Below are 17,678 nucleotides of genomic sequence, written 5' to 3'. Positions count from 1 at the left end.
GACATAAGGACTGACAGAGATTATCGAAATAGAATTGAGATTACGCAAATAAACCCCCACATTTTGAGTCAACTGATTTCTAACAAGGATGTCAAGATGATTCACGTGGGAAAAACAGTCTTTTCCACAGACACCAACTTCCAACTCAGTATCTATGTCAATTCATTTTACTTTACACTCAATTAAGGTTTCTCTCTTCCATCCACCTACTCTTTCCCATCACACTTCTCTGCACTGCTGAATACACCCATCTGAATATACCCATCTGAAATTCCCTCCCCTGTTTTTCAATGCAAATATATTATTATATTTCCAACCACTGGACATACAGGAAGGCCAGCTGCCTTAAGTCATTCTTTTCCATTCCCTCACACAGCGTGTGCAATTACCATGACCATCTTCATATTAGAGCATGATATTTTGTATTTTCTCAAAATAATAGGACACAACTTAGTAAATAAACAACAACTTGTTTGCAATTGTTTACATTTCACCTGAGGTGTCATTCTGTCTCTCTTTGGGTAGATTCTTATTACACAAAGAGCAGGATCAATTTTTCTACTTATCATGCACACAATATGTATTTAAACTGCTTGACAGCATTGCTTCCCTGACCATTAAAATAACTCTGATAAATACAGAACTAGTCAATGAACCACAGAATGCACAATCGGTCAGATAACTGAACTGTCATTAACATTTTACCTGCTCCATTTTGATCAGGAAACAATCAATATAGTCCCGAGGGTTGTTAATATCCAGGGATGCTTTGTGTTCCATTGCTTTCTCCAACACATAACTTTTTAAATTAGCAACATTTTTAATTACTTTGTTATGACTTCCTGGTAAATAATCAATGAGTGCAGGGAAATTATTGCAAACCTAGGAGAGAAACAATTGTTTATTAAATAAAGATCACTTTAATAATACTTCTATACCATAAGCCAAAACCTTGTCAGAAACGGTATTATAAGTATTAATATAATATGGTCTTTGTATTGAGGGAAATTCTTACCTTACAGGTAAATAATTTGCCATACTGATAGATATCTATGAGGGAGAACATTCTGACCAGGTATCAAATATGATAATCATTTCCTATAATCGTGTATTATATGTATAGCATAAAAGCACTGTTATAAAAATTATCTCATTTTCTTATATCAACTCTTCCCTTCTATCATGAAATATGGGATGGCATGAAATACTATGACTCACATTTTGTAGATGACAAACGACAGTAGTTAAGAGAGTTTGGACAATCTGTTATACAGTCCAGAGCTGGTCCCAGATGTTTCTACTGTTGTCTCATAGACTCAAACATAAGATCATATTTGAGGACTGAAAGAATACTAAAAACCATGAAACTTAACTCAGTGTGATAAAGTCACTGGCCCCCAGAGCAATTAAGTGACCTCTGCAAGGTCATATCATTGTCTTTTAGGTAGAAGGCAGAATATGTCGGCTCAGCAAAGATACACCTGTGATGTTGGTTTGTGGTTCCTACACCAAACAACCCCAATCACCTTTGTCATCCCCAAACAATTACCTTGTCAGTTAAGATGCCAATTGAAGCACCAAACACTCCTATCCTAGTCAGTGTCCCCTGGCAGTACTCTCCCAGTTGAAGGAGACATTCTTTCCCTTTCCAAACACAGATATTTCTGCAAACTTAATATGCCAAAGAAGTCCTTAAGTGGTGACTGGGTGACAAGGCTTGTGGGCAATGGAAGGCTTTCCAGAAGGACATGGACATCCTTCTACTGCTGTAGGCATGCTTTGAGGAAGCTACCAAAATAGTTTATGGAAAGTGGCTTTGAAAATTGGTGGGAAAACCACTGAACAGTGTCAATAGGACAGAATTACAATTCTGTATTCTGGGCACGAATTTTCCTCTCTATCATTAAAGGGCCCCACCATCGTCCCCAGATAAACACTCCATGATGCTAAGCTCTGGGCAAGACTGTACTGTTCACACATTAACCTCACAGCTTGGTGTATCTGGACCTCATGGAGAAAAGAGAAGAAATGATTCCCACAGAAGAAAGGACCTGGGCCTCACCTGAACCCATGGAGAGCTCAGAATCCTGAGGATTTCGTTCAATCTTTCCATTAGATCTAAAAAAACTGGATCTTTATAATCAAAACGGTTCTGGAAAATAATGGAGCAGATCACATTGCAGGGAGCACAGCCCAGGATGAAAGTGGGGTCACAGGGCAACCCTAAAGAATAACAAACAATTTAAACACATCATTAAAACATACATGAGACATTTGTATTTAAGATAACAGGTAAAGCTAATTTTAGAAACTCTAAAGCAATATTTTGGGCTTCCTTGTGGCTCAGCTGGTGAAGAATCTGCCTGCAGTGTGGGAGACCTGGGTTCGATCCCTGGGTTGGGAAGATCCCTTGGAGAAGGAAAAGGCTACCCACTCCAGTTAAAGTGTCTGCCTCCAATGCGGGAGACCCGGGTTCGATCCCTGGGTCTGGAAGATCCCCTGGAGAAGGAAATGGCAATCCACTCCAGTATTCTTGCCTGGAGAATCCCTTGGATGGAGAAGCCTAGTAGGTTACAGTCCACGGGGTCGCAAAGAGTCGGACACGACTGAGGGACTTCACCTTCACCTTAACCCACTCCAGTATTCTGGCATGGAGAATTCCATGGATAGTCCATGGGGTTGCAAAGAGTAGGACATAACTGAGTGACTATCATTTTCACAAAGCAATATTTTACCAGCTAACTGTCTTAATAGCAAAGTATTCCACATGCATAAAATCAACACATCACTTTTACCTTAACCTGAGCAGGTCATTTCACCCTAGCTATGTAAATAATGGTTTTTGGAAAAAAAAAAAAAGAATCAATTAAAATCCACTGCTTTAACTTGTACTCTTTTCACCTAAGGGGCCTGTTAAGTTGAAGGGAGTGGGGGGAAACAGTTTAAAATACTATTTTTATAACATTTAATAACCTAAATTTATCAGTGCTGAATATTATCTGCTTGCAAAGCCTGTAGAAAATAAAGCACTGATAAAGAAAAAAAGAGAATAGTTGAGAACCTCAAAATCCTTTATATAATGAATAGTTGAAAGAATCATCTCTAGAATCAACATGGAAGTTAAACAGAGACTGTAGGTGATTTCATGTATTTAAAGGAACAGATTTTTTTGGTCTTTTTTTAAAATATAAATTTATTTATTTTAATTGGGGGTTAATTTTAAAAGCAGCAAGTATCCATGCTGTATGAGAAAAAACTAATACAAATGAACAATGTTGGCCACCACAACATTGTAAAGCAAAAATCCTCCAATTAAAAAAAAATGAAATAAATGAGAACAAGAAAAATAACTTTTTATAAAATGGGTTTCTTGTCTAAAATATAAATTTTTGTTATTGTTCAGTCACTAAGTCATGTCTGTCTCTTTGTGACCTCACAAAATGCAGCACGCCAGGCTTCTCTGTCCATCACAATCTCCCTGACTTTGCTCAAGCTCATGTCCATTGAGTCAGTGATATCATTCAATCATCTCCTCCTCTGTCACCCCTTGCCCTCAATTTCCCCCAGCATCACGGTCTTTTCCAATGAGTCAACTTTTTGCATTGTGTTGGCCAAAGTATTGGAGCTTCAGCTTCAGCATCAGTCCTTCCAAAGCATATTCAGTGTTGATGATACCACTTTAATGACAGAAAGTGAAGAAGAACTAAAGAGCTTCTTGATGAAGGTGAAAGAAGAGAGTGAAAAAACCTGGCTTAAAACTCAATATTCAAAACACTAAGATCATGGCATCTGATCCTGTCTCTTCATGGCAAATAGACGGGCACAAAGTAGGCACAGTGTCAGATTTCATGCTCTTTAGCTCCAAAATCAGAGACTGCAGCCACAAAATTAAAATATGCTAGCTCCTTGGCAGAATAGCTATGTCAAAGCCAGACAGTGTTTTAAAAAGCAGAGACAGTTTGCATTCCCACCAACAGTGTAAGAGGGTTCCTTTTTCTCCATACCCTCTCCAGTATTTGTTGCTTGTAGACTTTTGAATTGCAGCCATTCTGACTGGCGTGAAATGGTACCTCATTGTGGTTTTAATTTGCATTTCTCTGATAATGAGTGATGTGAGACAGCAAAAGAGACACAGATATATAGAACAGTCTTTTGGACTCTGTGGGAGAGGGAGAGGGTGGGGTGATTTGGGAGAATGGCAGTGAAACATGTATAATATCATATATGAAATGAATCACCAGTCCAGGTTCGATGCATGATACTGGATGCTTGGGGCTGGTGCATTGAGATGACCCAGAGGGATGGTATGGGGAGGGAGGAGAGAGGGGGGTTCAGGACAGGGAACACGTGTATACCTGTGGCGGATTCATGTTGATGTATGGCAAAACCAATACAATATTGTAAAGTAATTAACCTCCAATTAAAATAAATAAATTTATATTAAAAAATAATAAAAAGCAGAGACATCACTTTGCCCACACAGGTCCGTATAGTCAAAGCTATGGTTTTTAAAGTAATCATGTATAGATGTGAGAGTTGGACAATAAAGAAGGCTGAGAGCTGAAGAGCTGATGCTTTGGAACTGTGGTGCTGGAGAAGACTCTTGAGAGTCCCTTGGACAGCAAGGAGATGAAACCAGTCAATCCATATCAGATGATCTGGTATTCTCATCTCCTTAAGAATATTCCACAGTTTGTTGTGAGCCACACAGCCAATGGAGAAAAGGAGAATTTCACCCACCTGAATAAGAGTTCCAAAGAATAGCAAGGAGAAATAAGAAAGTCTTCCTAAGTGATCAATGCTAAGAAATAGAGGAAAATAATAGAATGAGAAAGACTAGAGATCTCTTCAGGAAAATTAGAGATACCAAGGGAACACTTCATGCAAAGTTGGTCACAATAAAGAACAGAAATGGCATGGACCTAACAGAGCCATAAGATATTATGAGAGGTAGCAAGAATACACAAAAGAACTATACAAAAAAGATCTTAATGACCCAGATAACTAAGATGGTATGGTCACTCACCTTGAGCCAGACGTCTTGGAGTGTGAAGTCAAGTGGGCCTTAGGAAACATTATGTGAAAAAGATACTGGAGGTGATGGAATTCCAGCTGAACTATTTCAATACCTTAAAATAATGCTGTTAAAGTGCTGCAGTCAATATACCAGCGAATTTGGAAAACTCAGCAGTGGCCACAGAACTGGAAAAGGTTAGTTTTCATTCCAATCCCAAAGAAAGGCAATGCCAAAGAATACTCAAACTACTGCACAATTTCACTCATTTCACATGCTAGCAAAATAATACTCAAAATTCTCCAAACAAGGCTTCAACAGTATATGAACCAAGAACTTCCAGATGTTCAAGCTGGATTTAGAAAAGGCAGAGGAACAAGAGGCCAAATTGCCAACATCCATTGGCTCTTAGAAAAAGCAAGAGAAAGATGCTCAACATCACTCATTATTAGAGAAATGCAAATCAAAACCACAATGAGGTACCACTTCACACCAGTCAGAATGGCTGCGATCCAAAAATCTGCAAGCAATAAATGCTGGAGAGGGTGTGGAGAAAAGGGAACCCTCCTACACTGTTGGTGGGAATGCAAACTAGTACAGCCACTATGGAGAACAGTGTGGAGATTCCTTAAAAAATTGCAAATAGAACTACCGTATGACCCAGCAATCCCACTGCTGGGCATACACACCGAGGAAACCAGAATTGAAAGAGACACATGTACCCCAATGTTCATCGCAGCACTGTTTATAATAGCCAGGACATGGAAACAACCTAGATGTCCATCAGCAGATGAATGGATAAGAAAGCTGTGGTCCATATACACAATGGAGTATTACTCAGCCGTTAAAAAGAATTCATTTGAATCAGTTCTGATGAGATGGATGAAACTGGAGCCGATTATGCAGAGTGAAGTAAGCCAGAAAGAAAAACACCAATACAGTATACTAACACATATATATGGAATTTAGAAAGATGGCAATGACGACCCTGCATGCAAGACAGGAAAAAAGACACAGATGTGTATAACGGACTTTTGGACTCAGAGGGAGAGGGAGAGGGTGGGATGATTTGGGAGAATGGCATTCTACCATGTATACTATCATGTAAGAATCGAATCGCCAGTCTATGTCTGACGCAGGATACAGCATGCTTGGGGCTGGTGCATGGGGATGACCCACAGAGATGTTATGGGGAGGGAGGTGGGAGGGCGGTTCATGTTTGGGAACGCATGTAAGAATTAAAGATTTTAAAATTAAAAAAATAAAAAACTAAAAAAAAAAAAAAGAAAAAAGAAAAAGCAAGAGAATTCCAGAAAAACATCTACTGCTTCACTGACTACACTAAAAGCCTTTGACTGTGTGGATCACAACAAACTGGAAAATTCTTAAAGAGATGGGAATACCAGACCACCTCACCTGCTTCCTAAGAAACCTGTACGCAGGTCAAGAAGCAACAGTTAGAACTGGACATAGAACAACGGACTTTCCAAAATTGGGAAAGAAGTATGACAAGGCTGTCTATTGTCACCCTGCTTATTTAACTTGTATGCGGAGTACATCATGGGAAATGCTGGGCTGGATGAAGCACAAGCTGGAATCAAGATTGCTGGGAAAAACATCAATAACCTCAGATATGCAGATGACATAACCCTTATGGCAGAAAGTGAAGAAGAACTAGAATCTCTTGATGAAGGTGAAAGAGCAGAGTGAAAAAGCTGGCTTAAAACTCAACATTAAAAAAACAAAGATCATACTATCTGGTCCCATCACTTCATGACAAATAAATGGGGAACAATGGAAACAGTGACAAACTTTATTTTGGGGGACTCCAAAATCACTGCAGATGGTGCCTGAAGCCATGAAATTAAAAGACGCTTGCTCCTTGGAAGAAAAGCTATGACAAACATAGATAACATAGTAATAAACAGAGACATTACTTTGCAACAAAATTCCATCTTGTCTAAGCTATGGTTTTTCCAGTAGTAATGTATGGATGTGAGATTTGGACCATGAAGAAGGCTGAATGTGGAAGAGTTGATGCTTTTGAACTGTGGTATTGAAGAAGACTGTGGAGGAGTTCCTCAGACTACAAGGAAACCAAATCAGTCAATGTAAAGGAAATCAACCCTGAATATTCTTTGGAAGGACTGATGCTGAATGCTTTGGTCACCTGATGCCAAGATCTGGCCCATTTGAAAAGACCCTGATACTTGGAAAGATTGAAGGCAGGAGAAGGGCATGACAGAGGACGAGATGGTTGGATGGCATCACTGGCTCAATGGACATAAGTTTGAGTAAGCTCCAGGAGATGGTGAAGGACAAGGAAGCCTGGCATGCTGCAGTCCATGGGGTCGCAAAGAGTCAGACACAACCAAGGGACTAAACAACAATACACAGTTAAAAACGTTAGCAGAGTCAATGAAGCAGAAGCAGATGAAATTTTTAGAATTCCCTTGCCTTTTCTGTCATCCAAAAAATCCTTTAAGTTAGGCTTCAGCAGTACATGAACCAAGAACTTTCAGATGAACAAGTTGGATGTAGAAAAGGCAGAGCAACCAGAGATCAAATTGCCAACATAGGCTGGATCATAGAAAAATATGAATAAAATGTAAATTTCTATTTCAAACATAAATCTGAGGTAAATGAAGCAGAAAAGGTAAATTGATGAAAAATTTTAAAAAACTGTCTTCTTAGGAATTAATTGTTAATCATTTATTTCAGATCAAAAATTAATTATTTGGGCAGAGTTGCCCTATGTGAACATCTGGGATATTGTTCTGTGTAGCTAGCAACAGAATAGTATATTTCAATCAGTTTTAAATGCATCATTTAAATCAAGATTATCATATTTCCAGTAAAGAAATCACATTAGTGCCGCGGCCAGCACAAGCAAGAGTCGCACCTGCACAGGGAGAGAACGGAGCGTCCCCGCTAAGAAAATAAGAGATAGACAAAAGATGGGGTTGAGAGGATCAGACCAAAATGGCTGATACCTTGCTTTATTGTGCTGCGGTATATATAGGGTAAAGTACGTGACTTAAGGCACTCACAAGGTTGTTTTTTAATCTCAGGATACAATCACCAGACCCTTACCATTGTATACAGAACACAATCAGAATATCTATCTTCTATGAAATATACACAATAAGATAATCTATCTTCTATGAAATGTTGCCGAAACCAAACATCTTGGAGCCTTAAGGGTTATAAAAACTCTTGAGGGTGGCGGGACAGGGAGCTTAGGCACGTGTCCTAGGGCCCGGCATACCTGCCAGGGAGCTCCCAAGACTTAACCCTTCACGGGTCGTCCCCCGCAGCTCCCCTCTCTTTATTTTTTAAAAGCTCCATAAGATGTTGGTGTTGCAACATGTTTTTATGTATTAAAACTCTCATATGTAGAAATTCTTTAACAATGCTACGAATAAGGCAAGGAGCTAAACAAATTATGATAAGCACAACAGTCAGAACCGCGCCCATAGCAATTATACTTCGCCACAGTGAATGAAGGCTAGGAAAGTTAGAAAATAAATTTTGTAAAAAATTATCGACGGTATCAGCTATATTCAAAGTAGCTTTTGGAGAATTTTCGATGTCAAGAATTTCATTGTGCAATTGTAAAAGATCTAAAGAAACATTAGTATTAAACCAAATTCCTTGCAGATGTTTTTTCACCTTATCCCACGGAAAGTCAGAAGTGTTGTAAGGCTTTTTTGTAACACAAATCCATTTATAATTAGCATGGCATTGAATTTTCATGCGAAAATTAATGCTCTGAACTTGTTCTCCTAGAACTCTAACTACATCATATAAAGCGGATAATCTATCTTCTATTTTTTTATCTATATCTTCTTGAGTTCCCATTACTTTAGTAACATTATATGACAAGGAATCTACAGTATGAGCAGCTTGAATGGATTGTGCTAAAGATACAGAAGCAGTAACAGCAGTTGCTATAAGGGTGATTAAAGATACTATACCCAGAATAATCAGGCTCAGACCTCTTTTAGGACGGCTAAGAGCCGTATTAATGCGTTGTAACAATTCTAAAGCAGTCTCATCATACCATTCTTCAGTTATTTCAACAGGTAGCATTACAAAAGCAGGTTGTTTTACTATTATAACTTGTTCTCCTTTGGCTACACCTCTAATGCAATTAGTAAGTATGCAATTAGAACAATTTAAATGATAAATATTCAATGACAGTGTTATTTCCATATGGCCTTGTATCAACATGAATGGGTAAGGAACACAAGCTCGGGGGTATAGAAACCCCGTAACTCCTACATTACCATATTTGCTCCCACTAATATTGGGTTGTAAATATAGACTATTGCCATGACCAAAAGCAGCCAAAAGTTTCCATAGTTCTGTCTGATATATAGGAGCAGTGTTTACAGAGAGAATGGGTGGATGCTGTCCTCGATATTCGGGGAAATCAGGTGTTCCTCCAGGTGCCCAGTCCCATAAAAGGGTGGTATTGGCATTGTTGATGTTATACACCGATGCAATTCGTGCTCGACATAAAGTCCAAGGAGTGTCTATTCCTATGCCGATGCTTAAATGTTTGTCACAAAACGGAATGTCGAGGGGTCCGGTTCCGTCACGGTACGATCTCTTTCCGGTTTTTTCATCAATGCCTGAAATAGTCACTCGAGGATAGGATATATCAGCTGACACCTGTATACAATGAGGATGCTGTGATTGATAAGAAAAGCACATAGGGTATTGAGTAGTAAGACCATAAAAGGAGATATTGGCTTGCTGAGGAGAAATGTGAATATCTGATTTTCCTCCTAAAAGACTTGTATCATTAACATATACAGGTACTGTTTCTTTATCCCATCCTAGGGATTGAATCATAGGCGGATCAGGAATGTATGCCCAAAAAGCCGCAGCTGCCCCGTTTTGTATCCGCTGTAACAATAATAATAACATGATCAGTATATTAGTAGGTGTCACTGGAGGTTGTACATGAGCCTCATTCCAAGCATATCGCATCAGCGCCTCAATTTGCCTCTGAATAGGCAGCTCACTCGTGGGCTCTCTCAGTGTCATGCGTTGCATTTGATGTGTCAGGGAGTTCCTCTGCCGCGCGTACCAGCCTTTCCGGAATCCAGCGCGGCGCTTCGGCATCCTGTGGAAAAACACAAACATGCCCTCGTCCCCATATTAGTACAGGGTCTGGCCCATACCACAGATTGGTAAGTGGATCCTTCCATCGTACAAGTGGTTTTTTGCATGAGGATCGTTCTCCCCAAAAACGCTGGGCTGCTGAATTGCCTTCTGCGTCTAAAGTTAAAAAATTTAAAACATAAAGAGCATGGTTTAAGGCGTTCTGCGGTGAGGGGCTATACAGTTCATTCCCCTTTTTTTGTTTTAATAATTGATGTTTAAGGCGTTGATGGGCTCGTTCCACAATACCTTGTCCCTGTGGATTATAAGGAATTCCTGTTTTATGATGAATTTGGAAAGAAAGACAAAAACGTTGAAAAGAACGGCTAGTATAACCAGGTCCATTATCTGTTTTAAGGGTTTGTGGGATTCCTGAAGTAGAAAAGCAAAACAGCAAATGTTGAATACAGTGACGTGTTGATTCTCCAGTGTGAAGGGAAGCCATGAGAAAATTGGAAAAAGTGTCAATAGAGACATGAACATATTTAAGACGCCCAAATTGAGGAATGTGAGTAACATCTGTTTGCCAGAGGTGATTAGGGCGTAAACCTCGAGGGTTGACACCATATTGAGGGAGAACAAAGAATTGAGGACAAGTAGAGCAAGATTTAACAATTTGCCGTGCAGCTTCACGAGAAATTTTAAATTGCAAGCGTAAAGAATGACTATTTTGGTGATGTAAATCATGGGATTTTCGGGCTGCATCAATAGCTGATTGGAAAAACACTTGTTTAGTAAGAACGTCCGCAGTGTGATTGCCTTGTACGAGGGCACCAGGAAGGGTGGAGTGTGCACGAATATGTCCAAAGAAACAGGGGTGTTGGCGGCAATGGAGAACCTGTTGAATTAATGTAAATAAGTTAAGAACTTCAGGAGAGGTGGTGCCGATAATTGGAACAGTTTCAATCATCTGTAAGGCACCGACCACATAGGAGCTGTCTGTAAATAAATTGAAGGAAGTAGGTACAGTTAGCAACGCTTGGTGGACTGCAAATAATTCCACAACTTGAGCAGAAGAAAAACTGGTTTGTGCGTAATAGGTTTGATGGTTAATGATTAAAGCTGCAGTTCCATTAGAAGATCCATCTGTAAATATAAGTGTCGCTTCGGGAATAGGTTGTCGGCGAACTATTTTTGGAAAAATAAAGGCATGAGAGCTAGCAAATTGTAACAATTTATCAGAAGGGTAATGATGAATAATCCGTCCCGGGTAATTTGCAAAAGCTATAGACCAATTATCTGAAAATTGAAAAAGCCAATCTTGTTGTTCTAAAGCATAAGGAACACAAATGAAGGGGGGTTCCATACCAAAATATTGGATGGCCTCGTGACGTCCCTTTGCTACAATTTTTGCAACAAGTTCATAGTAAGGGAGCAGATGTTTAGTTGGAGTAGCAGATAGATATATCCATCGCAAAGGTTTATCTTGATAAAGTACCCCTGTGGGTGCTCGGGGGGTAGGAAGTATATACAAACCCCATGATCGTTGGTAATCACAATAAGTAATCTGTTGTTGTCTAATAGCTTCTTCTATTGATTGTAAAGCAGTTCGTCCTTCTAAAGAAAGTGTTCGGGGTGACGCAGGATCAGAGTCACCTTTAAGGATGTCAAATAATGGCTGCAAGGTATAAGTGGGTAATTTTAAATAAGGACGTATCCAATTAATGTCTCCTAAAAGTTTTTGAAAGTCATTTAGAGTTTTTAAATGGTCAGTCTGTAATTTTACTAATTGGGTATTATAAACGCGAGGATATAAGGAGAAACCCAAATAATTATAAGGAAAATGAGTCTGAATTTTTTCATCAGCAATAACAAGACCATTAAGGCTTAAATGTTGTTTTAGAATCGAAAAAGCTTGATACAATAGATGTTCGTCAGCATGAGCTAGTAATATATCATCCATATAATGAACCAAATATAGCTGAGGAAAACGTTGACGAACGGGAGCTATTGCTGTAGCAACAAATTTTTGGCACAGCGTAGGGCTATTAGTCATTCCTTGCGGGAGAACTCTCCATTGATAGCGTTGCATAGGCTCTTTAAAATTAACAGAGGGTAAACTGAAAGCAAATCTTTTACAATCTTGAGGTGCAAGAGGAATAGTGTAAAAACAATCTTTTAAATCTATAACAATGATATAGGATTTATCAGGTATAGCAGAAGGAGTGGGCAACCCAGGTTGTAGGGCTCCCATATGCATCATTGTTTCATTTACCTTACGAAGATCTTGTAGCAATCTCCATTTCCCAGACTTCTTTTTAATAACAAAAATTGGGGAATTCCAAGCAGAGGTAGAGGGTTCAATATGCCCAAGTCTCAGCTGTTCCTGCACCAGCTGTTGTGCGGCAGAAAGTTTTTCCTGTGTTAGGGGCCACTGATCGACCCATACCGGTTCCTCAGATTTCCAATCAATAGGATCGGCATGTGTCACAGGAGAATCAGAGGTCCCTAGGGAAAACACCCCAAGCCTTTTCGATCTTGATTAGGTTTTAAATCAAGGGGCAAAATGATGCCTTGATGTTGTTTACCTAAACCTTGATTTGGAAGTAAGCCCTGATCTAACATCAAATCTGTCACAGTGGGTGAAGGACTATATAAATAAACACCCATTTTGCTTAATATATCACGCCCCCATAGATTAACTGGAAGATAGGGCAGAATATAAGGTTTAAATTGGCCTGTATGTCCGTCCTTATCCGTCCAAGTAAGAAGGGACGAACTTTGTTCTGGATTGGTAGTTTGGCCAATACCCTGGAGAGTGGAAATAGCCATCTGTTTTGGCCATGTAGTAGGCCAATATTTATCAGAAATAACACTAATATCGGCCCCTGTATCAAGCACTCCGCGGAAAAGCTTACCATTAATGCGTAGCTCAAGTTCTGGTCGTGCCTCGGTAACATTTTGCACCCAAAAGGCGTCAGAGGACCCGAAACCTTTATCTTGACGGTCTCGGTTAATTGTTTTTCCTTGTATGACTAATGGAACTAAAAGAAGTTGAGCTATACGCTGTCCTGCATTGATCACAATAATTTTGTTAGGAGCGGAGGCTAATATTTTTATCTCTCCTGTATAATCAGAGTCAATCACACCAGGATGAATAAGTATTCCTTTTAAAGATGCACTGCTGCGCCCTAAAAGCAGTCCAGCTGTCCCTGGAGGTAAAGGCCCAAACACTCCTGTGGCAAGGGTTTGGACCCCCATCTCGGGAGTTAATACTGTGTAGGAGGTGGCACAGAGGTCCAATCCCGCGCTGCCTCTTGTGGCTCGACAGAGGTCTGCAATGGTCCTTTTGGAACCTGCAGTGTTGCCCCATAACATTGTTTCGGGGCCAGGGGCTGGCCCCTCACCCAGTTTCCCGAAACCGGGGGCAAAGGATTACCTTGAACATCCGTTTTGGAACGGCAGTCCCGCGCCCAATGCTTTCCTTTTTTACAGCGTGGGCACAAATTAGGAGTGTTAACAGGGCTTTGTTGTTTTTGAGGGCACACTGCAGCCCGATGGCCAGACTGACCACAAACAAAGCAACCCGAATTACCTGACTTTTGAAGTCCTTTCTTGTTCCGGGCTTGCTGCTGGAAAAGTACCTCCTTTATGCTTTTTCCTTGTAATGCTGCTGCCATAGCAATGCCTTGCATGTAGGAGGGTCCAATGTCAGCACAAATGCGAATAAAATCAGACAGATCTCCCTTCTTTCGATAAGGTCTTAAAGCAGCTTGACAAGCAGAGTTAGCGTTTTCAAAAGCCAATTGTTTTGCCAATACCATCCCAGCCTTTTCATCTGACATTATCTTACCTATAGTATCTAAAAGTCGTGCCACGAAGTCCTGGTAAGGCTCATCAGGTCCCTGCCGGACTTTTGAAAGATCCTCTGTCTTAGTACTGGAGCTAGGAAGTTTTTTCCATGCCTGCCGAGCCGCATTTGATATTTGTGCATATGCACCAGGTAAGAAATTAAGTTGAGTATCAGTAGCCTGGTAAGGGCCTTCACCAATCAACATTTCATAGGAGGTCTGTATACCTTGCTGTCGGTTAACATCAGCTATACGAGCACATTGTTCAAAAAATTCAGATTTCCATAATAAATAATCTCCCCCTGAGAGACATGCCCTAGCTGTCTGCTTCCAATCATTTGGAGGTAAAGCTTGAGTACCCAAATTTTCTATCATAGCAATGGTGAATGGAGCGGTAGGACCGTATTGTGAGCAAGCAATCTTTAACTCTTTCAGTTGTTTAAAAGGCAGTGATTCATAATAACGCTGGTTGTTATTTTCAAAGACAGGAAAAGCAAGAGAAAAATCAGAGACAACCTCACCAAGTCGCTGTGCCTGTCTCAATGCCTTTTGCAGCGGAGACATGTTCTCAGACGGTGGAGGGGGCCCTGGAGGGGGATCGAGACCAGCCACAACGGAAGGAGCATAAGCAGGGGGAAGAGGCGGAGCAGAAGGAGATTTGGCATTGTTACTAGGAAGCTTGATTCCTGCGTTCTGTAAAGCAATAGTGAGGTTTTTAAAGCATTCAACCAATTCATCTTTAGATGTTAACGCCCCTTTTTCTTGTGCTAAAAAACCCCAATCTTCTTGATGGTATTTAGCAGCTTCTTCGTCTAATTCTGCCTCATCTGTGGATGAAAGTGAATCATCATTATCCGAAGGACGCAATAAGTTAGAAAACGGAGGGTCGCTTTTAACCCCCTCGGGAACAGCATATCTGGGTTCCGAATCAGGAACATGGAGAGGATCTTCTTCCTGTTTTAATAAATTTCCTAAACGTTTTAATTCATCATTATCAAAGTCCAGGCAGTCACGAATTAGTGTCCAAAAGGATAAGGTTTCGACAGGGATTTTTTCAGGGCCATGTAACGTATAATGAGTCCGAATTTGTTCCCCTACCTTCTTCCATGTCTCTAAATTTACTGTACCTTCTCTGGGGAACCAAGGGCAAACTTCCTCGATGAATGAAAGAAAATTGATTAATTTAGGTTTAGAAACAGTAATTCCCCTATGTTTTAACATTACAGATAACATATGCACAAACAACTGGCGACTATGCGTCTGTCCCATATTTATACTCTCAACTATATACCTTACTACTCCTCCTCAATTTAATTCACTTGTTTACTCATATACTCACTCTTTTCAATTAATAAGAGTAGTGGCGAGGAAAACTGTCGAGCTCGAGCCCCACGTTGGGCGCCACCTGCCGCGGCCAGCACAAGCAAGAGTCGCACCTGCACAGGGAGAGAACGGAGCGTCCCCGCTAAGAAAATAAGAGATAGACAAAAGATGGGGTTGAGAGGATCAGACCAAAATGGCTGATACCTTGCTTTATTGTGCTGCGGTATATATAGGGTAAAGTACGTGACTTAAGGCACTCACAAGGTTGTTTTTTAATCTCAGGATACAATCACCAGACCCTTACCATTGTATACAGAACACAATCAGAATATCTATCTTCTATGAAATATACACAATAAGATAATCTATCTTCTATGAAATGTTGCCGAAACCAAACATCTTGGAGCCTTAAGGGTTATAAAAACTCTTGAGGGTGGCGGGACAGGGAGCTTAGGCACGTGTCCTAGGGCCCGGCATACCTGCCAGGGAGCTCCCAAGACTTAACCCTTCACGGGTCGTCCCCCGCACATTAGAGGAAAAGTTTTCTTTTTTGGTAGGAGATCTATAAAGCAAAATTGCTGCAATGAAATAATCAATGAAAATTCATTATGTGGAGAGATAAAATGTTCATATCTATAGATTAATAATTACATGAATAAAAAAATATACTGACAGAGTGACATCAAGAAGATGGTGACCTAGCCCTTGTTCTCCCATAGAAACACTGATTTAGAAATGATAAATGCGGTAAAAATTTTAATGAGGTTTTCAGAATCCAGTTATGTGTTGCAGTACCATAGATGAGTACACAGCTAAGAACAGCCATATTAAAATTATAGAAGTTCAATTTCATTTTTCCTGTATTAGCAACTCCCCCAACCTGGCACAACTCAATGCTGGAAGAGAATGTCCAAGGTGGTGACTATTCCATTGCAGAAAAGAGAAGGATGAAGTATGCATCCAATGAACTGACTTTTCAGGGGCTTCTTTAGGAAGTGGTTTCTGTCTTAACTAACTTGGGGTGCTCTCAGAACTAGGATAGTGTGGATGTCTGGGACCACTGAGAATAAAGGAAAGTGAGGATAGTGGTTTGCTATGGCCAGCATGGCTTGGCACAATCTAGAGAAAGTGAACCACTTCAGGCTTTTTCTTGAAGGGGATGGGAGAGGAGTAGAGCTTGCACCTGGTGCTCTGGCCTTTTGCAGGGCTACCCAAGGGAATGGTATCTGTCTCATCTGATTCAGGGTACTAAGGGGGAACTTGCTGCAGGCAGAAAACAAAAGGAACAAGAGATTGCCTGAAATGAATTTGGCAAGCTTCATTAATTGTGAAATTCTGCACTCAAGGCCAGAGAAGCTGCATCTTCATTTTCAAAAGAAAAAGATTTCGTAGGCCCCCAGAATCCCTAGCCAAGATACCTGGTGAGATTTTGCCTCATATAAAGACTGGGCCACAATAATGTAAAGCAATTATCCTCCAGTTTAAAATAAATGAATTAAATATAAATAATTAAAAAAGAAGGTAGAATGAGCTGTGAACTACCCATTTAAGAAAAAAGAAAGAGTGGGAAGATTGGCAATTTTTTTTTCAAAATCCTGGATTTTAACATGAAGTTACAAAACACAAAAAGAAGCAGGAAACATGGCTCAAAGGTAGAAAATAAATCTCTGGAAACTGACCCTAAAGAAATGGAGATATTACTTATATGAAAATAATTTTTTAAAAAATGTGATAAAGATGCTTCATCAGTTCAAGAAGATGATTCATGAACAAAATGAGACTGTCAACAAAGAGACAAAACATACAAAAAAAATCAAACAAGGGCTTCCCTGGTAGTCCAATGGTTAAGAATCTGCCTTCACATGCAGGAGACATGGGTTCCATTCCCAGTTGGGAAACTAAGATCCCATATGCCTCAGAGTAACTAAGCCCATGCTAATATTATTTAATCAGAAGATCAAAAGGGAAAAATATGAAAAAGAATGAAGAAATCCTAAGGAACTTATAGAACACCAATAATTATATCAATATGCATATTATAGGGAAGAGAGATAGAAAGGGACAGAAAGCTTACTTGAAGAAATAGTGGCAAAAACTTTCCATATCAGGGGGAAAACTGACGCTCAGATTCTAGAAGACCAACACACTCTAACTAGGATGAACAAAAGAATCCACATTGAAATACATTATAATCAAATTGTCAACAGTCAAAGATAAAGAGAGAAGTGTGATAGCAGCAAGGAAATAGTGATTTGTCTCTTACAACAGAAGCATCATACAACTAACAACAGGTTTCTAAGCAGAGATGTTGGAGGCCAGAAATGAGTGGGATGATAAAGCAGAAAGAAAAAAAATTGTCAACCAAGAAAACTCTTAAT

The 17,678-nt window shown here is 39.9% G+C and overlaps 1 protein-coding gene across 1 annotated transcript in view; it reads right to left on the bottom strand.

Annotated features, from left to right (window-relative positions):
• The window catches only part of LOC138427959 (cytochrome P450 2C19-like), a 54,802-nt gene that overhangs the window by 27,104 nt on the left and 10,020 nt on the right, over positions 1 to 17,678 (bottom strand). Inside the window, exons 4-5 of the mRNA XM_069568086.1 lie at positions 2,063 to 2,223; positions 706 to 882 (exon numbers count right to left, since the gene is read on the bottom strand). Coding sequence (XP_069424187.1) covers positions 706 to 882; positions 2,063 to 2,223 — 338 coding nt within the window. The remainder of the gene's footprint in view (positions 1 to 705; positions 883 to 2,062; positions 2,224 to 17,678) is intronic.

This window comes from Ovis canadensis, chromosome 22 (genome assembly GCF_042477335.2).
Source record: "Ovis canadensis isolate MfBH-ARS-UI-01 breed Bighorn chromosome 22, ARS-UI_OviCan_v2, whole genome shotgun sequence".
NCBI classification, from domain to species: domain Eukaryota; kingdom Metazoa; phylum Chordata; class Mammalia; order Artiodactyla; family Bovidae; genus Ovis; species Ovis canadensis.
The sequence above is the reverse complement of the archived record's forward strand: the minus strand, read 5'-3'. Positions and strand labels throughout refer to the sequence as shown.